Below are 24030 nucleotides of genomic sequence, written 5' to 3'. Positions count from 1 at the left end.
GGTGATTTCCAAGAGTGTTAAATTACTAAATTGAACACAGTTGTGAATTTAATGTGCTAGCTAAGTGAGCGATAGTTCAAATGTTGTAGTTCTGGGCAGAAGTTAGATGGGAAAGAGATGGGAAAGATACCCATTCCCACAAGGCTTGGGAGTAGGGGCATTCTTCCTGATGGAGAATTTCAGGTGTATCTGCAGAATACCTGTCCCAGGAAATGGGAATGATGACAAGATTACAAATATTTTCTGACCTTGATAATTCTTGAGATCTACACAGTTCTTCTAAGGAAAGAAGTCATCTTCGTGGAAGAGGTGTAATTGTCTTATTCTGTGTCTGTGAGCATCCAAGAAAATAGTGGGAGGCTGAGAGGTAAACCTTCCTTTACCAGCTGCCAATATTGAAAAGCAAAATTTATTTTCTCAATTGTATTTCATTGTCCACGATGGTTCTGCCAGTAAATTAGCCTCCCAGAGCTGCGCCAGAAAAGAAAACATGGCCCTGTTTGGAGTATATAGCTATCGAGTCATATACAAGAGGCGTTTTCCTTTTATCTGATCCTGTGACTAGATGGTCATGTTCTGGTCTTTCCATGTTGTTCAGTTATGATGGGCAAAGAACCTTTAGGAGATTAAAGCAGCTCCGTTGTGTATGACTTGTGTTCCTGATAATCTTATTCAGAATCCCATGATTTTGTCTGGTTTTCCCTTTTTCATGTAAGTGTTGTGCTGCTTAAGTATTTCCATCTTGTTCTAGAATGTAGTGTTTTTTAAGCTAGAGTACTTCTTTTTTTTTTTTTTTTTTGAGATGGAGTCTCACTCTGTTGCTCAGGCTGGAATGCAGTGGTGCATTCCACTCAGCTCACTGCAACCTCCATCTCCTGGGTTCAAGCGATTCTCCTGCCTTAGCCTCCTGAGTAGCTGGGTTTACAGGCACACGCCACCATGCCCGGCCAGTTTTTGTATTTTTAGTAGAGATGGGGTTTCACCATGTTGATCAGGCTGGGAGTAATTCTTTGTATTAATTAAAAATGATATTTTTCTAAAGTAGAGAATCCGAATCAAGGAGATTCTTTTCTGGGGAGTCTCATCCGTTCAGCAGTGTTTATTAAATGCTGATGTGTGCCAGACCATGCTGAAGGTTTTGAAAATACATCATTGAATAAGATAGACTTAAATACTTGCCCACAAAGAGCCTATATTTCTTTGGGAAAGAGAAACAATAAATATAATTAAAAAGTTAATTTATAATGTTAGAAGGCAATAAGTGTTATGGGGAAAAGATGGTAATATGGGAGTATTGTAGTGAGGGTGGGGTAGTACTTTTAAGTAGGGTGGGTCAGTGTAAGTCTCACTGAGAGGGTAACATTTGAGCAAAAACTTGAAGGAGTAAGTCGTGTGACAGAAGAGTGTTCCAGTTAGAAGGAACAATCAGTACAGAATTTTTGAGGTGAATGGAGCCTGTCATCTTTAAGAGCAGCGGTCACCATAACTTAGTACAGTGAGCCAGAGAATGACTGAAAGGAGATGAGGGCAGAGAGACTGTGGGTGATGGGGAAGGCCTCTTAGACCACTGTGAATACTTTGGCTTTTACACTAAGTGCCATTGAAAATAAACTCCTAATAATACTGAATGAGTAGAATTTCCTTCTCAGAGATTTAGGGTCAAGGAAAAGGTAAGCAGTCAGAGAAGGAACTCTGTAACTTCTAGACTTAGAATAGCAAAAATTAATGCATATCCGTTAGACATAAGATTATGGCAAAACAAATAATGAAGTTCTTTGCTGATATTTTCTACTTTATTTTTGATTATAGGGACTTTCAGTTACCTTGATGATGTCCCATTTAAGATAGGAGACAAATTCAAAACACCAGCTAAAGTTGGTCTACCTATTGGCTTCTCCTTGCCTGATTGTTTGCAGGTTGTCAGAGAAGTACAGGTAAGTGGTAATTTTTAGTTAAAGTTTAGTGCATTTAAAAGTTTAAAGAGTAAGAATTTGATGTATAGTGAAATAAAAAAACTACAGTTGCAAGCAGAATCACGTTTTGGTCAATGATGGACCGCATATACAATAGTGGTCCCATAAAATTATAAGGGGCTGAACGTTGTGGCTCACGCTTGTGATCCTAGCACTGTGGGTGGCCAAGGTGGGAGGATCACTTGAGCTCAGGAGTTTGAGACCAGGCTGGGCAACTTAATGAGACCTCGTCTCTACTGGGGGGGGAAAAAGGATATATATATATATATATATATATGTATGTATGTATGTACCTATCACATAGTGACATAGTAGTAGTAACCATTGTAACATGGTAGCACAATGCATTACTCAAGTGTTTGTGGTGATGCTGGTGTAAACACATCTGCACTGACAGTCTTATAAAAGTATAGCACATACAATTCAGTATAGTATGTAATACAAATAAATGACTATGTTATTTACGTATTAACTATGCTATACTTTTTAGCATTATCCTTCTACTAATTAAAAAAGTTAACTGTAAAACAGCCTCAGGTAGGTCCTTCAGGAGATATTCCACAGGAGGGCATTGTGATCATAGGAGATGACAGCTCCATGCATGTATTGATCCTGAAGATAATCCCGTGAGACAAGATGGGGAGGTGGAAAACAGTGATGCTGATGATCCCGTAGGCCTAGGCTGATATGTGTGTGTTTGTGGCTTCATTTTTAAGAAAGAAGTTTAAAAAGTAAAAAAAAAAAAAAAATTTAAAGATCCAAAAGCTTATAGAATAAGGGTATAAAGAAAAATGTTTTGGTACAGTTGTATGATGTGTTTGTGTTTTAGGCTTAGTTCAGAAGAGTAAAAAAGTTTTAAAAATTTAATGTTTATAAAGTTAAAAAAAGTCACAGTAAGCTCGAGTTAATTTATTATTGAGAGAAAAATTGTTTTTTACAAATTTAGTATAGTCTAAGTGTACAGTGTTTATAAAGTCTATAGTACTACTGTACAGTAATGTGCTAGGCCTTGACATTTACCCACCATTCACTTACTCACCCAGAGCAACTTCCAGTCCTGCAAGCTCCATTTATAGTAAGTGCCCTATGCAGGTGGACCATTTTAAATCTTTTTTTTTTTTTCTTTTTTTCTTTTTTTGAGATGGAGTTTCATTCTTGTTGCCCAGGCTGGAGTGCAATGGTACGATCTTGGCTCACTGCAACCTCCACCTCCACCTCCACCTCCATCTCCACCTCCTGGGTTCAAGGGATTCTCCTGCCTCAGCCTCCTGAGTAGCTGGGATTACAGGTGTGCACCACCATGCCTGGCTAATTTTGTATTTTTAGTAGAGACAGGGTTTCACCATGTTAGTCAGGCTGATCTTGAACTCCTGACCTCCGTTGATCCACCCACCTTGACCTCACAAAATGCTGGGATTACAGGCGTGAGCCACTGCACCCAGCCTATTTTTAATCTTTTATTCCATATTTTTACTGTACCTTTTCTATGTTTAGATAGGTTTAGATACATAAATACTTGCCATTGTGCTTGCCTACAGTATTCAGTACAATAACATGCTATACAGGTTTGTAGCCTCAGAGCAATACTGTACCGTAGCAATACCATATAGCCTAGGTGTATAGCAGGCTGTACCATCTAGGTTTGTGTAAGTACACTTCTGCCCTCACCGATGAAATCACCTAACATGCATTTTTTAGAGTGTATCCTTGCCATTATGACTGTATTCTCTTATTATTGTTTCTTATGGCTCCTATATTACTGCCTGGCTCACATTGTTATACACACATACAGATTTTGTTTACTCTGTTAGATTGTATATTCCTGGGGCTCTGTGCCTCACACAGAACAAATTCCCATTTCCCATTTAACTAGTTTTTTCACCTCTTTCCCTTTCTCTGTTAATGTCCTCATTCTCTTTTCAGTCACTCAAGTTAGATTTGCTGTGTCTCACATTGCAGTTCAGCCTGACCTCATTTTTCATGTGGGCTGTTACAGTAGCCTCTTTAATTGGCCCTTCTGCTTGCAGTGTTTTCCTTCTATTTTTTTACATTGTTTCTAGAAGTTTAAGATCTAGCATGATCTTAAAGTTTTAAATTGTCACATCCCTTTTCATAATTGTTCAAAAGGGTTCAGTGACTGACCAGTCCTTATTGAGTCTAGTCTAGACATAAGGTTATGGCAAAGCAATTGAGCTCATCACCTCCATGTTCCCTCCAAACCACGTTACTAGTAGTCTGTTAGACCTTGTACGTTATCACTCTGTATGCTGCTTCTGCTCATGAGCTGTTATCTCTACCTGGAATATTCTTTTTCTCACTATACCGAAAATTCCGTTTAAATCTATTCTAGATTGCACATAAATGTTATCTCCTCAAGGGCTTCTTTCTCAATCCTCCCATCTTTAAGGCTCGGTTATATAGAAATGTACTGAATTACTCCTTGAAAGCAACAAATAGCCCTGTGTTACTTACTGCAGTACACATTTACTGAATGCCTGCTTTTGAGAGGTGGTCTATTGGGCACTCAAGGTAGAGATAAATGCCTTAATCACTGTCTTCAAGGTACTTATAGTTGAGAGAAGTTACCTAGAGAAACAGAAGAATATGGTACTTACTGTAACTCTTCTTCCTGTGACTTAAGAAGATATTTAAAAATGCAACTTTCACAAAAAGAAGTTTTGTTTTTCTGGAATTCACTAAGGCATCACCATTTTACTCTAAAAGGTATTACTTTTTTTTAATCTTCCAAAGTGTATATGCAGTAAGTAATCATAACGAGGGAACTTCAGTTACTTTTGGGAGGAAAAAAAATCTTTATTCACATACCATGAAATTTACCTTTTTTAAAAAAAATACTTTTTTTTGCTTATTTGTAGACACAGTCTCACTCTGTCACCCAGGGTGGAATCTAGTGGCACAATCGTGGCTCACTGCACCCTTGACCTCCCTGAGCTTGGTGATCCTCCATCCTCAGCCTCCTGAGTAGCTGGGACTATTGGCATGCACCATCATGCCTGGCTAATTTTTGTATTTTTTGTAGAGACAGAGTTTCATCATGTTGCCCAGGCTGGTCTTGAGCTCCTGGCCTCAAGTGATCTGCCCACCTCAGCCTCCCAAAGTGCTGGGATTACAGGTGTGAGCCACCATGCCTGGCCAAAATTCACCTTTTTAAGGTATACATACAGTTCAGTGATTTATAGGTGAATAATATTTCATTGTTTGGATATAACACACTTTGTTCATCTGTTCATTAGTTGATGGACATTGTGGTAGTTTCCACTTTTTGCCTCTTATGAATAATGATGCTCTGAACATCTGTAAACAGATTTTTGTGTGGACACATGTTTTCAGTTTTCTTGGGTATAATGTATAGGAGTGGAATTGCTGGGTCATGGTAACTCTATGTTTAACATTTTAAAGAACACTAGAGTATTTTTCCAAAGTGGCTGCACAATTTTACAATCCCAGCAGCACAAGAGGGTACCAATTTCTTCACTTCCTTGCCAACTCTTATTAACTCGTTTTCATTATATACATTCTTGTGGGTGAGAAGTTGTCTCTCATTGTGGTTTTTATTTGCATTTCTTTCATAACTAATGATGTCAAGCATCTTATATTAAGCATCTTTAATACTGAATTAATGTTCCTTTTGTGTATGGAGACTTTATTGGACCAGAAGAGAGATAGACTTACTTTATAATGTTTTTCCTTGTTTTATTTGTCTGAGAATTTTTTTATTGGTAAGAACAAATAGTCATTAAATACTTACTTGTGTACAGGATACTCTTAGCAATATGATTTAAAAACACCTGTCTTGTTTCTCATTATTCACTGCTTTATTGATGCATTCAGAAAACTTGTTTTGATTCCCAAATTGTTGTCGATTTAGGCTTTGCTGGGAATTTCCCATTTGTTTGGTCAGTCTGAAGCACTAATAAACGCATGGTATTGTGCACACTGTGCTCATAGCACCCACTGATCACAAAAGGAGATCAGGGCTAACAGCTGCATTCCAGTGTGGGCCAGGTGAAATATTTTTGTTCTCTAATGCACAAAGCAACCTTTTTTTTGAGATGGAGTCTTGTTCTTTTGCCCAGGCTGGAGTGCAGTGGCGCCGTCTTGACTCACTGCAACCTCCACCTCCCAGCTTCAAGAGATTCTCCTGCCTCAGCCTCCTGAGTAGCTGGGACTACTGGCGTGTGCCACCATGCCTGGCTAATTTTTGTGTTTTTAGTAGAGACAGGGTTTCGCCATGTTGACTAGGCTGGTCTCAAACTCCTCACCTCAAGTGATCCGCCCACCTTGGCCTCCCAAAGGAGACCAAGCCTGTCTGGGTTACAAAGCAGCTTTAAACTTTGCCTGGAGTCTCCATGGGGAATTAGGTTGTAGTGTTGTATCTGGTCCCCTCCGTACCCAAAGAGAACAGTCAGACCTAGAGCTCTAGACAGATGACTTGAAAGTTCCTCTGTCATATTTGCCTTTGCATGACAATACAAACTCAACTTTTCAGCTAAAATTTCTTTAAAGTGAACCAGTAAAATATACACAGCCCAGCCGGGCGCAGTGGCTCACTCCCGTAATCCCAGCACTTTGGGAGGCCGAGGCAGGCGGATCACAAGGTCAGGAGATTGAGACCACGGTGAAACCTCGTCTCTACTAAAAAAATACAAAAAAAATTAGCCGGGCGCGGTGGCGGGCGCCTGTAGTCCCAGCTACTCAGGAGGCTGAGGCAGGAGAATGGCGTGAACCCGGGAGGCGGAGCTTGCAGTGAGCTGAGATCGCACAACTGCACTGTAGTCTGGGGGACAGAGCGAGACTCCGTCTCAAAACAAAACAAAACAAAACAAAAAAATATACACAGCCCTTGCTTCTAGGGTCCAGAAAGCTTCTGTTGAATGTGGCTCACGTGAGGTAGCCCTTAGTGTCATGGTTTAGAACATCCTCTGGTGTCACTCATACATGTGCTGGAGAATTGACCTGTAATAGCTGTATAATCTGGGACATTTTTTTTTAACTTCTCCAAACCTCCATTTCTTCATCTGTAAAGGGAGGATGAGAATGATTAGCTTTTAAGGTTGTTAGAAGAGTTAAAGAATGTATTTATAATGCTTACTCTGGTTCCTGGAACTCCATAAATGCTAGATGATATTATTTATTATTATACTGCAAACCCACATTCTTTTCTACTTTAATATTTCTGCCACCCCCAACCCCCTCCCTCCCTCCCTGCACCGCACCCTTTTTTTCTGTATTCCAAGTATTCTGCATTACTTTGGTAACGAAAAAACGAAAGTTCAGTAAGTGTTTGCTAGACAAGGAAATAAATTTCCAATTGTTTTTTGAATAAAACTTCAAAGAACAATGTTTATAGGCAATGGGAAGTTAGTTATAGCCTGCATTTTTATTGGGGGAAAACAATTGCAAAATTGGATTTTCTCCACAGTTAGAAAAGCAGAGTCATTGCCACTGCTCTTTTTTCAGTGTTCCATTAGTGGTAGAAAGGAAGCCCAGTGATTCCCCGCCATGTGTCTGTCTGAGGCACAGCAACTGGTTTAGGATTTAAAGTAACCTCTTGACATGTGCCTTTCTAGGCTTCTCTTTTGTTGTTTGAATTGAAAGGCTTGAGGATGACCAGAGGCTCTGTCCTATTTTTCTTCTTCTCTAAAATTCCGGTGTTAGCATGTTAGACCTCTCTTTCCCCCTTTTTTACCTTTAGTGTGTCTCTAACCTTGGACATTCACACAGACATTGTTTAGCTCTAGTGCTTTGGGGTGAAAGCCAAAGATTTTTGTTTTTTCCTGTCCTATGTGAATGTTGCTTTATATAATAGGTCTTTTTCTTTTAAGTGTGCAAAATAAATTTTTGTAAATTGAGCTATACTTAAGATATCGTTAAAGAACCATGAAGTGGTGCTTTGTGTAATTTGCTCTGTAAAAATCTTAATCTGAATATGCCTGGATTTCTTATAAGTTTTTCTGCATTTTAACTACAACCTGTTCATCATAATCTAATAGATAGTGGTTTAAGAGCATAGAATCTGTAGTCAGACTGCCTGGGTACAAATCCAGGCTCTTCCATTTAGCTACCAGCTTTATGCTTGGTTGTAGACCCTGTTAAGTGGAATAACAGTAGTTACTTTAAAGGGTTATTGAGAAAATCTAGAGAGTTAATACATAAAAAGTGTTTAGAATCATGCATGACACCTTATAGGTATTTCTTAAATGTTTGGGGCTGTCATTACCTAGCATGGGATTTGTTTAGGACATTGTGCTAGATAATAGAGATCCAAGGAGGGTCTGTAGCAGGTTGCTGTCCACAAGAGGCTTGTGATACTTTGGAGGAAGTTAGAGATTAAAGACGAAAACTACATGTGGTCACCTGCGCTCAGCATCAAATGACTGATAGAGACAAATGCTGTAAGAGTTACAAAGAAGGAGTGGGTCATCAGGAAAGCTTCACAGAGGAAGTAACAGCTCTGCTTGAGCCACCAATGAAGAATTCTAGGAAAGGAAATGGCCTGAGGAGAGAGAAGGGAAGTAGCAAGGTACATTTGGCCTGGTATGTAGGGTTAGAGGTTGTAGGAGTTCTTTCTAGATAATTTCTACAAGTAACCTAGGAACAGAGTTTGGTTAAATCTTATAAGGACATTGGAAGCCTTACTCATTTTAAGTGGGGATCATCCCACACGCCTTAAATGCTGCCTTGCCCAGTTCTCCTCTTGCACCAGGAGTGAGGAAGGAGTGAATTGGGTGGGGGGGAAGGACAGCCACCTGGGTTCACACCCCCTTCCTCTGCTATATCTTTGCAGTATGACTTCTCTTTGGAAAAGAAAACCATTGAGTGGGCTGAAGAGATTAAGAAAATCGAAGAAGCCGAGCGGGAAGCAGAGTGCAAAATTGCGGAAGCAGAAGCTAAAGTGAATTCTAAGAGTGGCCCAGAGGGTGATAGCAAAATGAGCTTCTCCAAGACTCACAGTACAGCCACAATGCCACCTCCTATTAACCCCATCCTCGCCAGCTTGCAGCACAACAGCATCCTCACACCAACTCGGGTCAGCAGTAGTGCCACGAAACAGAAAGTTCTCAGCCCACCTCACATAAAGGCAGATTTCAATCTTGCTGACTTTGAGTGTGAAGAAGACCCATTTGATAATCTGGAGTTAAAAACTATTGATGAGAAGGAAGAGCTGAGAAATATTCTGGTAGGAACCACTGGACCCATTATGGCTCAGTTATTGGACAACAACTTGCCCAGGGGAGGCTCTGGGTCCGTGTTACAGGATGAGGAGGTCCTGGCATCCTTGGAACGGGCGACCCTAGATTTCAAGCCTCTTCATAAACCCAATGGCTTTATAACCTTACCACAGTTGGGCAACTGTGAAAAGATGTCACTGTCTTCCAAAGTGTCCCTCCCCCCTATACCTGCAGTAAGCAATATCAAATCCCTGTCTTTCCCCAAACTTGACTCTGATGACAGCAATCAGAAGACAGCTAAGCTGGCGAGCACTTTCCATAGCACATCCTGCCTCCGCAATGGCATGTTCCAGAATTCCCTAAAGCCTTCCACCCAAAGCAGTGCCAGTGAGCTCAATGGGCATCACACTCTTGGGCTCTCAGCTTTGAACTTGGACAGTGGCACAGAGATGCCAGCCCTGACATCTTCCCAGATGCCTTCCCTCGCTGTTTTGTCTGTGTGCACAGACGAATCATCACCTCCAAATACTGGTCCCACGGTAAGTCTTTTAAATCCCCCGCCAACTCCCATATTTTCCTGAGGACAGGGATTATGTTTTTTCTTGATGTTTGGTTTTTTTCGAGACAGGGTCTCATTCTGTTGCCCAGGCTGGAATAGGGTGATGTGATCGTACCTTACTGTAGCCTCGACCTCCCAGGCTCAAGCGATCCTTCCACTTCATCACCCTCCTGAGTAGCTGGGACAACAGGCACGTGCCACCACGCCCAACTTTTTTGTATTTTTTGTAGAGATGGGGTTTCGACATGTTGCCCAGACTGGTCTCGAACTCCTGACTTCAAGTTATCTGCCTGCCTTGGCCTCCCAAAGTGCTGGGATTACAGGTGTGAGCCACCAAGCCTGGCAGTACAGAACAACACATTATTGCATTCTAGAATAGAAATCATAGAAGTCAAGAACCTTTTGCTATACCAGCTTACAGATTTCTTTCTTTCTTTTTTTTTTTTTGAAACAGAGTCTTGCTCTGTCGCCCAGGCTGGAGTGCAGTGGCACCATCTCGGCTCACTGCAACCTCCACCTCTCAGGTTCAAGCAATTCTCCTGCCTCAGCCTCCTGAGTGGCTGGGACTACAGGCATATGCCACCACACCCAGCTAATTTTTGTGTTTTTAGTAGAGACAGGGTTTTACCATGTTGCCCAGGCTGGTCTCGAACTCCGAACCTTAGTTGATCCACCTGCCTCCACCTCCCAAATTCCTGGGCTTATAGGTGTGAGCCACTGTGCCCGGCCAGTTACAGAATATTTTTTAATGTAAAAGCACATCAAGAGACTACTTAGAGCCAAAAAGGTGCCTGAGTGTATTGGTGGGATATCTGTCAGAGACCATAACAAGCCTGCTATTAGCTGGTAAATAGATATGAAATCTTGGCCTGCTTTACAAGTCCCAGTAATAGCATTCTTGGTCAATGACAGTCTGTGGGAATGCTGCTTTTGTCAGAGAGCCCATAGCTGCTTGTAAACTTCCATAAACCTTGGCCCAGGTAAACTTGATAGAGTGCCGAACACCATTATTGGGCTTGGAGTGGGCTTCATTCTAATTCCTCTTGGTCAGTTGTTGAACTCTGGTCAGCACTGTACTTCTTCCTTTTCATGGTACTTTGTATGCTTTAGAGAAATTAAAAGCTCCCTGGAAAAGATCAGGGGTCCTTGGCCAACACTTTCTTCCTCTCATTTAAAGTTAGATTAACCGTTTAGAGATCAAAGCCAATAAACTAACAGCAGAGCTCTTTCTCAAACTAGAACACTTGTCATTCTTTGACCAGCCTGAGTGTGGGAGTTTCTTTCTGGCCTATTCATCTCAGGATGGGAAGAGGCCTGCTTCTTGTTGGCTTGAGAATTCGCTGCATTCCACCTGCAGGTATAAACAGAGCTGGAGTGTTTCTCTCTCTTTTTTTTGAGACGGATTCTAATTCTGTCGCACAGGCTGGAGTGCAGTGTTGCGATCTCGACTCATTGCAACCTCTGCCTCCCGGGTTCGAGCGATTCTCCCACCTCAGCCTCCTGAGTAGCTGGAATTACAGGCGCGTGCCACCATGCCCAGTAAATTTTTGTATTTTTGGTAGAGACAGGTTTCACCATATTGGCCAGGCTGGTTTCGAACTCCTGACCTCAAGTGATGCACCTGCCTCGGCCTCCCAAAAATATTGGAATTACAGGTGTGAGCCACCGTGCCTGACGAGTTCTGGGGTTTTTCTTTTTCTTTCTCTTTTTCTTTTCTTTTCTTTTTTTTTTTTCTTTTTTCTTTTTCTTTTTTTTTTTGAGACAGAGTCTTGCTCTGTCGCCAGGCTGGAGTGCAGTGGCACAATCTCAGCTCACTGCAACCTCTGCCTCCCAGGTTCAAGTGATTCTCCTGCCTCAGTCTCCTGAGTAGCTGGGACTACAGGTGTGCGACACCATGCCCAGTTAATTTTTGTATTTTTAGTAGAGATGGGGTTTTACCATGTTGGCCAGGATGGTCTCAATCTCTTGACCTCATGATCCACTTGCCTCGGCTTCCCAAAGTGCTGGGATTACCGGCATGAGCCACCATGCCTGGCCCATTTATACTCTTTTAGTTGTTTTTAAATGTACTTTAAATGTACTATTAAATATTATTATTTATTTAATAATAATAATAAATAAATAAATATTTATTTATTATTATAAATAAACTCCAGCTACTGCTGGAGTGCAGTAGTGTGATCTTGGCTCACTGCAACCTCCACCTCCCGGGTTTGGGTGATTCTCCTGCCTCTTGCAGCCTGCTGAGTAGCTGGGATTACAGGCACGTGCTATCATGCTCGGCTAATTTTTGTATTTTTAGCAGAGATAGGGTTTCACCATGTTGGCCAGGCTGGTCTCGAACTCCTGTACTCAAGTGATCCACCCGCCTCAGCCTCCCAAAGTGCTGGGATTACAGGTGTGAGCCACCGTGGCTGGCCCATTAAATATTATTGACTATAATCACCCTGCTGTCTTATCAAATAGTAGATCTTATTCTATTTTTTTCTTTGTTTTTTTTTTTTGATGGAGTCTCGCTCTGTCACCCAGGCTGGAGTGCAGTGGCATGATTTTGGCTCACTGCAACCTCTGCCTCCTGGGTTCAAGCAGTTCTCTGCCTCAACCTCCAGAGCAGCAAGGATTACAGGTGTCTGCCACCATGTGCAGCTAATTTTTGTATTTTTGGTAGAGACAGGGTTTCACCATCTTGGCCAGGCTGGTCTTAAAACTCCTGACCTCGTGATCCACCTGCCCCAAATACTGGGATTATAGGTGTGAGTCACTGTGCACAGCCATTCTTTCTATTTTTTTTGTACCTATTAACCACCAGCCCCCCACTACCCCTCCCAGCCTCTGTGGTAACCATCCTTCTAGTATCTATGTCCATGGGTTCAATTGCTCTGATTTTTAGATCACACACATAAGTGAGAACGTGTGATGTTTGTCTTTCAGTTCCTGGCTTATTTCACTTAACATAATGATCTCCAGTTCCATCCATGTTGTTGCAAATGATAGGATCTCGTTCTTTTTCATGGCTGAATGGGTACTCCACTGTGTATGAGCACCACGTTTTTTTTTTTAATCCATTCATCTTTTTTTTTTTTTTGGAGACAGAGTTTTGCTCTTGTTGTCCAGACTGGAGTGCAATGGCATGGTCTTGGCTCAAAGCAACCTCTGCTTCCCGGGTTCAAGTGATTCTCCTGCCTCAGCCTCCCAAGTAGCTGGGATTACAGGCGTGCGCTACCACACCCGGCTAATTGTTGTATTTTTAGTACAGACGGGGTTTCATCATATTGGTCAGGCTGGTCTCAAACTCCTGACCTCAGGTGATCCATCTGCCTCAGCCTCCCAAAGTGCTGGGATTAAAGGTGTGAGCCACTGCACCTGGCCTATCCATTCATCTCTTGATGGACACTTAGGTTGCTTCCAAATCTTGGCTGTTGTGAACAGTGCTCCAACAAACATGGGAGTGCAGATCTTGTTTATGTTTTACTTTCTGGGACATATCCTTAACTTACAACTTCAAAAAACCAAAAAAAAAAAACAAAAAACAAAAAACCAAAAAAAAAAACAACCCAAAAAAAACTAAATCGTACAACCTTTTATTTTATTTAATAAATTTATTTTTCCCCCTGAACCTGAGAGTAGGTGATTATTTTTAAGAGATGAGATTTTTGTCCCCTAGGCTGGAGTGCAGCTTACTGCCTCAGCCTTCTGTCTGGGACTACAGGTGTGCACCACTACGCCCAGCTAATTTTTGTAGAGATGGGGGTCTCACTGTTTGCCCAGGCTGGTCTTGAACTCCTGGGCTCAAGTGATCCTTCTGCCTCAGCCTCCCAAAGTGTTGGGATTAAAGGCATGAGCCACCATGCCCAGCCTATATCTTACTACCTTTTAAAATACAGTTTTTACTTTATCATATTTTAAATTTCCAAGTGCTTTTTCTATTCCCTCTTTTGGTTTGGTGTTTTCATGCTGGTGGTTTTGGCTTTCTATTCACGTGTATGTATGAGGCATTAAAAAAATAACAGTCACAAAGTTTGTGTGTCAGAGGTGTGCTTGCTGATCATTAAGCTTCACTATAGGTTGAAAGTTAATTGGTTTTGCCGGGGAAGTCCCCAAAATGTAATGAAGGGCTTGGGAGTAAGCGTTTCTCCAGAGAATTCTGGCTGAGGACTAATGTTGGGGAACTGGTGTGTTGCTTTTACTTAATCCTTGTTTAAGTTCTTTCACTTGACTCTGCCCCACACTGTGCCTGGTGCTCAGTCCTTTTTGGTCTCTGGTTCCCATTTTCTGGAGACTATACCTTCTGCACAGGGTGGGGATGAATAGGGAATGTTTCACCGAGGGCTTTACTGCTCTGATCACTGACTGTGTGTATCTGTGCCTTATCCCAGTAATACCTGGTGCTTCCAGAGTCTGAGCCCCTCTTAGGGGTCCTAATGGGCTGATAGACTGACTCTCCCCTTTCCTACTTACTTACTTTATAACTTCATTGCTGGCAATTAACATCCCTTCATTATCTTTCCACATTCTAAAATTTCATTGAAATATATCACACTTGTAATCCCAGCATTTTGGGAGGCCGAGGTGGGAGGATTGCTTGAGCCCAGGACTTCAAGGACAGCCTGGGCAGCATAGTGAGATCTTGTCTTTGTTTTTTTATTTAAAAAGAAGAAATATATTGTCCACTGCCACCGCCTTTCCTTTTATTGCTTTAAAGATGAATACAGTTTTAATTCTTTATTTTAAAATTTTTATTTATTTATGTATTTATTTATTTTTTTTTTCAAGACAGAGTCTCGCTCTGTTGCCCGGGCTGGAGTGCAGTGGCGCGATCTCGGCTCACTGCAAGCTCCGCCTCCCGGGTTCACGCCATTCTCCCGCCTCAGCCTCCGAGTAGCTGGGACTACAAGCGCCCGCCACCATGCCCAGCTAGTTTTTTGTGTTTTTTAGTAGAGATGGGGTTTCACCATGTTAGCCAGGATGGTCTCGATCTCCTGACCTCGTGATCCACCCACCTCGGCCTCCCAAAGTGCTGGGATTACAGGCTTGAGCCACCGCGCCCGGCCCCAAAATTTTTATTTATTTTTTTGAGACAGGGTCTAACTCTGCAATCGCGGCTCACTGCAGCCTTGACCTCCTGGGCTCAAGTGATTCTCCTGCCTCAGCCTTCTTGAGTAGCTGGGACTACAGGCATGTGCCACCACACCTGGCTAACTTTTTGTTTTTTGTAGAGATGGGTCTCAACTATGTTGTCCAGGCTGGTCTTGAAATCCTCAGCTTAAGCAGTCCTTCTTCCTCAGCCTCCCAAAGTGTTGGGATTATAGGCATGAGCCATTGTGCCTGGCCTTAGTTTGTGATCATTTTAGTGGGCTTTTGGGAAGAAGAGATGGTAAAGACATTTGATCATTTTAGTGTGTTAAATGAAATTCTCCCTTTGAAAATTCTAATGGACTTCAATTTATTCCACAACTGTTGATGAAGACCAGTAAGTGTAAAGTCAAGAGCCAGGCCCTGGGGGATTTAGAAATGGGCATGACATGGTAACTGATTTCTGCAAGCTCACATTAATGTAATGTGGTAAGTACTTTGCCAGCAGCGTGCCCAAAGCTCTGTGGGACCTCAGGTGGCAGTGTGCCTGTTGAGTTGTGCACACATTAGCAGTGGGAAAAGGAGGTGTATGGAAAGACTTGGTAGAAGCTGTCTTGAGGTTATGCTTGAGGGCTGCATAGGTATAGAAAGGACTGCCACCTTCTGAGGCCCGAGAGCATGCTCAGACTCTTCAGAAGCTGGAGCACTAATATTTGTCTCCTCTCACAAACTTACTTTCCCTCACTCATATTTAATTTGGAAAGATTTCACAATAATTCCTCATTTTTGTCTAGTTCTACTTGGTTACAAATATGGAGCACTTCAGTCATCGAGTATGAAAATCCCTTTTTATGCCAGAGTCCACCTTTGCCCCTCCAGGAACTAATTTTACTATTCTTTTATTGAAAAAATAATGACAAATGGCTACCATGAATGCAGATAATAGTGTTTAAAAAGTCATATCTATATTACTCCTAAGAGCATTATATATATTTAAAAATGGTACCTTGGAGTAAATAAATTTGGTGACTAACTGGAGAAACTAAACACAATTTTGATGAGGGATCCTTTCAAATCTTGTCTGTCTGTTTGGGGTCTGCTGCATTAGCCTATTGCCTTTTTGATTCATAAAACATTTATATGAAGGTGACATCTTACTTTGTCCCTGTTTAAGGAAAGTATCCTGTATTAGGATAGATGATTCTTTAAAATCATCCATTTAAAATCAGTCATTTAATATCTCATGCATCTTTTAAAAACGTATAGCTATAATTGTAGAGCATGTACAATTAGTAAATATATCTTATTTTTTTCTTATTTATTTATTTATTTAGAGACGGTGTCTCGCTCTGTCACCCAGGCTGGAGTGCAGTGGTACAATCTTGGCCGAGACCTCCACCTTCTGGGTTCAAGCAATCCTCCTACCTCAGCCTCCCAAGTAGCTGGGATTACAGGAATGCACCACCATGCTCGGCTCATTTTGTATTTTTAGTAGAGATGGGGTTTCTCCATGTTGGTCAGGCTGGTCTTGAACTCCCGACCTCAGGTGATCCGCCCACCTTGGCCCCCCAAAGTGCTGGGATTACAGGTGTGAGCCACCTCACCCGCTGTTTTTTCACTTAATTCAGATGCTTTAAATAATTAACAATCATATGTTCATTATTTGCTAACCTAACACCCTGTGCTGGATATTTGGTAGGTTGACCCTAATATTTATTACAAATGATGTTGAGATGGATATATTCCTATACATAAATATTGGTTTGCATTATTATTATTTCTTTAGACTGGTTTCCTATAAATAGGCAACTGGACCAAAGAATCTGAATAGTTTTCTGGATTTATGCCATGTTTACCTAAAGATTACCAAATAACATTTCCACCAGTAGGGTGTGAGTACTGCATGTATGTTTAAAATAGATGTGATTTTTTTTTTTCTTTAGACGGAGTCTCACTCTGTCACCCAGGCTGGAGTACAATGGCATGGTCTCGGCTCACTGCAGCCTCCGCCTCCCGGGTTCAAGCGATTTTCCCACCTCAGCCTCCCCAGTAGCTGGGACTGTAGGCACGTGCCACCACACCGGGCTAATTTTTGTATTTTTAGTAGAGATGGGGTTTCACTATGTTGGCCAGGTTGGTCTCGAACTCCTGACCTCGTGATCCACCTGCCTCAGCCTCCCAGAGTGCTGGGATTACAGGTGTAAGCCACCGTGCCCAGCTAGGTATGATTTTATTGACATTTGTAATGTGCAGTATTCTGGGTGTATGCTCGCATCCCACCAGCCATTCATTCAGGAGGCATTATGAGAAGGGCAGGCAGTTGAAGAATAGTCCTGACTCCTTCCTGGCTGGGGAACGTCATGTGAGAGCTGGCATTACTCTGTGGCTGTTGGTATTCTTTAGCCCAGGTTTAGCCCTGTCTCTAAAGAGGGAGACACAATCTTAGACCTGCCAAGTGGCTAGATTGGTGTGATCCAGTCCCTTTGCCTTATTGTGACTCTTGTAACCTAATGACAGCCCTGTGCTTGGGCTGCTGAGTGTGCTGTGGGTGAGATGGTTAAGCACAAACAGAATGGGCTCTGAGGCCTATAGCCGTCCTGGCTTTCCCCAGCAGACTTTGAGGAGAGCATCTGGTTATATCTGTATAATTTTGAACTTGCTTCTAGGACAGAGGGCTTCCTACCACCTAACCATGACCCCCTCCCCCCGAATAAAGCAAGAAAATAAAAATTTTGTCTGAAACATCTTCCCTGGTAATCTTGAGACCTGCGCCAAGCTGTAAAAGGGCTTATGACCTTGTTCCTATGGTGGATGGATCCTTTGGCCTGGGAGTGTGCTGTCTTCGTGCCTTGGGCCTGATTTGTGATCAGAAGTAGTGGGGCAGTTAATCACGGGACTCTGTACGCCTATCAGATTGGGGTTAGTAAGTTCTAGTGGCAGGAAGCAGGCTGCCTGTAGCTGGTGGGAGGGTCCCTAGAGTTGAGATTCAGTCTGTGGGATCCAGCCCGGTGTGGCTAGTACGCCTTCTCTCCCGGCGCTGTAGAATGGCAGCTTTGGCAGGAAATGAAGCACAGTACATGACGTAGGGCAAAGGTGTGGAGTCCCCTCAAAACCTTGGGTTCCTGAACTGTCCATGCATGGGAACCACACTCACAGCCTCTGCCCAAGAGGAGAGACTTTGGGATAGATTAGCTCCAAAGTGGGAGTATTTGAAGCGCAGAATGACCCCTCAGAACTGATACTTCAGCCTGGGAAAGGGACAATTCTGGAGAGAAATCATTGCAGCCAGCTTGGACATACGTCCTGGGGGCAGCCACAACTTCTTTCTTCAACTCACGCCCTGGAGATTTGGGCACGCAAGGGCCTGTGGTGGTGTAGTGCCTTCCCCATCACCAAGGTGGGACGAGGGCAGAGCAGGACAGCCTTAGCTGCAGATGACCTCCCAGCCTTTTCCCTCTCAGCTGGCACTCCCTCCTCTTTGTTCCTTTTCAGGATGTCAGGCCAGCAACCTGGCACTTTCTTCCAACTCGACCGCTTGTCTTGGGGCTTGAATAGTGTCAGAAATGCCAACCCCTGGACGAGGCTGCCTCAGTGACTTATTTGGGGGCCCAGGTCTTCTTGCCTTGATCTTCTTGTTTCTCCACTACTAGGTCACCCCTCCTAATTTCTCAGTGTCACAAGTGCCCAACATGCCCAGCTGTCCCCAGGCCTATTCTGAACTGCAGATGCTGTCCCCCAGTGAGCGGCAGTGTGTGGAGACGGTGGTCAACATGGGCTACTCGTATGAGTGTGTCCTCAGAGCCATGAAGAAGAAAGGAGAGAATATTGAGCAGGTGAGTGGTTGATCAGCCAGGAGGGCAGGCTCAGACCTGTGGAGCTGGAGTAGTGTCCTCCCCTGTCCTAGAGCCCCTCAGACTTGTAGCACCAGCCTCCTTTCCTGTGGGTTTGCGAGGACATGGGGCGTGTATTGGGGAAAGCCAGCAGCCTTGGGAGCAGTACTTCTTTTGGAAGCTATTCCAGGACCCAGGCCGAGAGACAGCTTTGGGAGAATTGAAGCTGTTCTCCAGCTACCCCCTCTTTCTTTGCCCCTCCAAAAGGGGCAAAGCTAGGCTTGGGGTATGGTCAGATATCTCCTAGGAATTTTCCTCCTGTCATCTATGCCCAAAATGTTGAATAGGGTACTGGAATGTTAGACCTTGGTGACATTTTCTGACTTGTGCTGTTTCTTACTGCCTGCCCAGGCTGTGGAGTTGACATTCTGGTAGGTGTGTCAGCTGTGGCAGCAATTCTTTTGGAAAATGCCTACTCATGTTTAGAAGGCTGTGCCTGTGTTCAATAAAGAGTCACTGGGGTCCTGTTGTGTTGGACACAGTCAAGGCACAAAATCTAATCCTATCCAGTAGTATCTGACGGCCTGGGTGGGCGGGGAGCGGACTTCACACCAGTTTGTTGAGGTCTCTTGGAAAGTACAGCAAAGAGTAGCAGTAGGTGCTAAATCCCTTATTTCTTTTCTTAGATTCTTGACTATCTCTTTGCACATGGACAGCTGTGTGAGAAGGGCTTCGACCCTCTTTTAGTGGAAGAGGCTCTGGAAATGCACCAGTGTTCAGAAGAAAAGGTGGGAATCTTCACGCTTCATGGGAACCCTCTGGAAAGGAGGGACCAAGTAGTCCGTCCTGGTGTTTTCCCTTGGCCCACACACAACCTTTTTGCTTTGCCAGTGACTACAGGCAGAAGCACATAAAGGGCAGAATCTCCCAAGTATTCAGACAGGCCGAGGCCTGTGTCTGGGTTGGTGGTTGAAGCACTGGGTTGAAAACTTTAGAATCCCAGTGAAGGGAAGGGAACATTGGCCTGAGCTAAAAGCCAAACTTTTAGATGACTAGGGAGGGAGATTGCTGGACTTTTTGCCTAGACTGCTCTCTGAAGAGCAGCCATGTCTGGGTTCAGTTTCCTTCCTTGGTGGGAAGATGGATGTGGGTGGTGGGACCCAGATAGAGGTCGCAAGAGCGAGCTGGGACTGGGCTGACTCCTGAAGGTCGATGGCTGTCACCAAACCCGTCTGCGTTGGCTTCCACCACAGCCCACCTCTGCTTGCTAGGGGACCTTATGGAGACTCAATCCGTTCCGCTTTCCCCCAGTCCCCCACACACATACTCCTTCACTCGGCTGTGCTGTGACCCCACCCTTTTGTTTAATCTGTGTTCTCTTCTCTCCCTTAGATGATGGAGTTTCTTCAGTTAATGAGCAAATTTAAGGAGATGGGCTTTGAGCTGAAAGACATTAAGGAAGTTTTGCTATTACACAACAATGACCAGGACAATGCTTTGGAAGACCTCATGGCTCGGGCAGGAGCCAGCTGAGACCAGGCCCTGCCTAGGTCCTGCCGCAGAACCACCATCCCTGGGAGGCCCTGCAGAGCCCAGCTGTGGGGAAAGAGAAGGGGCAGCTTCCAGATTTTCTTTTGGGGGTTAGAAAGTCAGATGTGGAGACTGTGCTCGCCAGTCTCTGTGAGCCTAGGCCCTGAGCTGGGGAGGTGGGGAAGATTCGGGCAGGTGCCCCCAGAACTGTCCTGGCTCCTTCCATATTAAACGTATTTGCATTTTGAGAAGTGTCCTTCCCACCTCAGCCCTCCAGAGAGACTACCGTAGTCTTTCTGGGGTCTTTATGTCCTCAGCTAAAGCCTGGCCTAGTTGCTGAGAGGGGCTGGGGAGATGGGCGGGAGGGCCAGACTCAGTGCTGCTGTGGAGCTAGGTGCTTCCCCCTTCCCCCGAGACTGGTGGACTGAACTCTAATCAAGTTGAGTTCAAGTGAAAGATTCTTCCAGGGTTTTATTTTTTTCCCTCCTAACAAAGTCTCATAGTGTTAACACTGGTTCTGCAATGTCTCTGAGGTGCAAAGAATGCACTTTTCCCTATGGGGCCCAGAGTTTGCCTTTTCTGCCAGGCAGTCACCACGCTTCCCTACCACAGCCTGTTTCTTTTGGCTTGGTTTGGACCACAGTCCTCTGCTACCCAGGATTTTAGAGCCCCTGTTCTAGGAAACAGTTGTTAGTTTAAGAAATCATTGGCCCCTTCCTAGCACATTGAATGGGTGAGCAGACAGGCCATGATTTAGTCGGCCAGCACTAACTCCACCTCTGTTCTCCTTGAACAGCTTCCCTTCCAGCCCACTGCTTTAGGATGACACAATGAATAACACCTAGTCATAGAAATCAGTCTCTTTGTTTTGTATTATGTTGTACATCATTAAAGATCTAAATACAAAGGATATACAGTCTTGATGAATCTAAAATAATTTGCTAACTATTTTGATTCTTCAGAGAGAACTACTAATAAAAATCTAAAAGGTGTCTTGGTTTGATAACTTCTTTATTACCAAGGCTGTTTTATGGGAGTGGGGGGCCATGTGGTGTATAAAGGGATTTCTTGCTTAGATTTGCTGGGGATAGAGTAGGACCTAACCATTTTCTGTTTTAGAACTTTCTTCCCACTTCAGACCTGTCCCGTTTTTTGGTTTGCAAAGGCAAGCCTAGACTGAGTCTTTTTAAACCTGACCCAGCTCCGTCCACAGACCAAGGACATAGGCCTTCCTGACTGTGGAGTTGGGATAGGCCGGACCTTCAGGGGGATCACCCAGTAAAAGAGGAAGAAGCCCTTTTACTGTGAGCAGCAGGCATTTATGCATCATTTGCCACAAGCAGGACTGGATTTAAAACTGTCTCACCAGCTCTCAGTGATGCTGTTGTATGTGATAGAACAGGGTTCACTCCTAAAGTTTTTGTCCTTGACCTTAAAACCGTGCCATTGTCCCACTTGAGCTTTTGGCTAGATTGGGTCTTTTAAGGTTTTTAGTGATCATGTGAGGAGAGGCCGCAGTGCCCTGGGGCCGGAAGCACCAATAAGGATGCCCCCTGGTGGCCAGGTGAGGCACTGTGCGGCTGACAAGGTGGCTGGGCCAGGCTGCTAGCCTCTCAAGAGAGCCATTTAACCCTTCTCTTGGCCTTTTAATTAAGCCCTCCTTTTAAAGCCGTAAAAAGTTATCCTTTATCTGAAGGAAATAAAAGCTCCATAGTAATGGGTGTTCGGGCCAAAATTGTGACTCATGAATCTCCATTTTACCCAGAGTGGCTTTAAAGTAATTGGCACCTGGAGGCTACTTTGTCTTCCCTGTCCTGAGCTGCTTCCTGCTAAAAAGATACACAGCAGGCGGAACTCGGCTGAAGACTTGTGTGTGAATTCTGTTTCAGAGGCCTCAGACTGTTGAACAGAGCACTCTGTGCCAAGGTTCCCAACACAGACCCCTGAGAGGCAGGGTGGCTGGGCAGGGTGAACTGGATGAGGGCCAGGCTAGGAGATGGACTATTCCATGACGGGGCTGGCGAGTGAGGTGTCCCAGATAGGAGCCAGGAGGTGCCATGGAAGCATGAGAGTATCGGGCATTGTACAGAGGCCTTTCACCCCCACCAAAGTCAGGAGAAAAACTGATGTGTGACACAGGCACCCTCTTCTGTCTCAAAACTGGATTGCAGGAAGGGAAGGGAGCTGTAAGTATAAGGCCTGTCCCACATCTGCTGCTGTTAGTGACACATCAAGTCGTTTGTCCGATTTACATTTTCAAAAATGCCTCTAAATCTCCAAATCAATCCCCAAGGGCTGATGGGGCAGAGCTCACCCCACCCCTGTCCCCCTAGCACCAATGTTTGAGTTTGGGCCAGTGTTTAGTCTTCTAAGTCAGGCACAGAATTCAGCTGGTGAAGCCTCTGGGCTCAGCATGTTGTCTTCTCTGTCTTGTGACCTCTGACCTCTAGGCTACCACTGACCACCCCATCCTCTGATCCCCAAACTTAGAAACATCTCAGGGTTATTAGACCCAAATATGTTCCCACAGGCAAGGGGTCAGTTAAGCACATTCTCTAGGCCCAAGGGAAAGGCATTAGGTTCTTCAGCCTGGCCCACCCTTGGAGGCGCTCCTGTGCATGGAACTGAGGAGGGACAGGGGCCTGGCACTGAGGGAGAAGCTGGGACCTATCTGAGGCCACGTGGGGCTGGGGTGAGGCTAGCACAGGCAGGACCAGCGTGTGGGTTCTGGTGTGTGCAGGGAGGACCTGGCAGAGGCTCCTCCAGCCCCTGAGAGCCCAGCCCAGGCTCCTGCAGGGGCCCCGCCGTCTCGGCACAGGGTCTGGCTCTAAGACGCCACTGTTCCCTCAGGGGCTGCGGTGGGCCCGTGGCAGGTGAGATAGAGCTGCAGCTGGCTCCTCAGACTCTGGATGCACTTGGATTTCAGAACCATGATTTCATCCAGCTGGGTCACAAAATCTTCAAAATCCTGAGAAGGAAACAAGGGACGAATACAGCTTTTGCTCTTGCTGGCGCTCTGCCAGATCTGCTTTTTTAGTCCCTCCTCTGGCAGGAAAGTTTCGGAACCCAGGCCACTCTTCCGGCAGGAGAACATGTAGGATAGTTGCTATGGCACAGGGTAGGGCCCGCTGCTCTGCATTCGAGACACTTTCCAAGCAGAGGAGTATTTTGTAGGGCAGAAGGGTATTTGGTAGAAATACCTACGTGTGGTAGGCAGCAGACTGGTCACTGTTAGTCACAGGGAGGGGCCCCGACAAACCACTTGGATAGAGCAGCTAAGGATAGAGGCTGGAAACATTTTAGCCTGGGAAAGGCGAGTGTTGCACCATCTCCCACCTGTACCTATACTCAAGATGTCTCAAAGGTGTGGCAAGAGGAGGCACGAGGCCTCAGTTACACGGTTAGTGTGTGCCAGGAGACCCTTTCCCCAGACAGCCACAGCAAACAAGGATGACCATCAAATTAGCTGCAGGCTAATTCCCAACAGCCTGTGAGTGTCCAGCCAGGGCTACTTACATTAGAAGCCAGCTGGCTCATCAGCGTCTCCTCCTTGAAGCCAAGCTCAGCCATTTCATCCAGCTGTTCCTGGTGTGCTCGGATGACCACCTGCCTGGGAACACCAGAGAGAACACCATGATCTTTCTGGCCTCCCAGCCTCTCCTGGGTAGCTTTCTGGAGCTGATCTCATTTCTAAGCTGACAGCTGCCTCTGCTGAAAATGGTCAAGGTTTTGACCAAGGCTATCTTAACACCCAGCTCCCCCTCACCTGCTCTTTCTCAGGATTAGGTAAGGAATTACAGAGTACCAACAAGATACAGGGAGGGAGACAGGGGCTTCCCAAGCTGTCCCCTGCCTCCCCAGCGGTACTGAGG

At 44.5% G+C, this 24030-nt stretch overlaps 2 protein-coding genes across 6 annotated transcripts in view; one reads left to right on the top strand and one right to left on the bottom strand.

Annotated features, from left to right (window-relative positions):
• Positions 1-21150, top strand: part of UBAP1 (ubiquitin associated protein 1) — a 75804-nt gene extending 54654 nt beyond the window's left edge. For 4 of the 5 annotated variants that reach the window (XM_033238282.1, XM_033238286.1, XM_033238284.1 and 1 more), the window contains 5 exons: positions 1810-1934; positions 8782-9705; positions 18449-18631; positions 19315-19416; positions 20021-21150. In XM_033238282.1, coding sequence (XP_033094173.1) covers positions 1810-1934; positions 8782-9705; positions 18449-18631; positions 19315-19416; positions 20021-20161 — 1475 coding nt within the window. In that variant the 3' untranslated portion in view covers positions 20162-21150. The remainder of the gene's footprint in view (positions 1-1809; positions 1935-8781; positions 9706-18448; positions 18632-19314; positions 19417-20020) is intronic. The other variant, XM_033238285.1, reaches the window with a different exon arrangement.
• The window catches only part of KIF24 (kinesin family member 24), a 79380-nt gene continuing 76362 nt past the window's right edge, over positions 21013-24030 (bottom strand). Inside the window, exons 12-13 of the mRNA XM_033238281.1 lie at positions 23675-23768; positions 21013-23126 (exon numbers count right to left, since the gene is read on the bottom strand). Coding sequence (XP_033094172.1) covers positions 22986-23126; positions 23675-23768 — 235 coding nt within the window. The 3' untranslated portion in view covers positions 21013-22985. The remainder of the gene's footprint in view (positions 23127-23674; positions 23769-24030) is intronic.

This window comes from Trachypithecus francoisi, unplaced genomic scaffold (assembly GCF_009764315.1).
Source record: "Trachypithecus francoisi isolate TF-2019V2 unplaced genomic scaffold, Tfra_2.0 Lachesis_group16, whole genome shotgun sequence".
NCBI lineage: Eukaryota > Metazoa > Chordata > Mammalia > Primates > Cercopithecidae > Trachypithecus > Trachypithecus francoisi.
The sequence above is the reverse complement of the archived record's forward strand: the minus strand, read 5'-3'. Positions and strand labels throughout refer to the sequence as shown.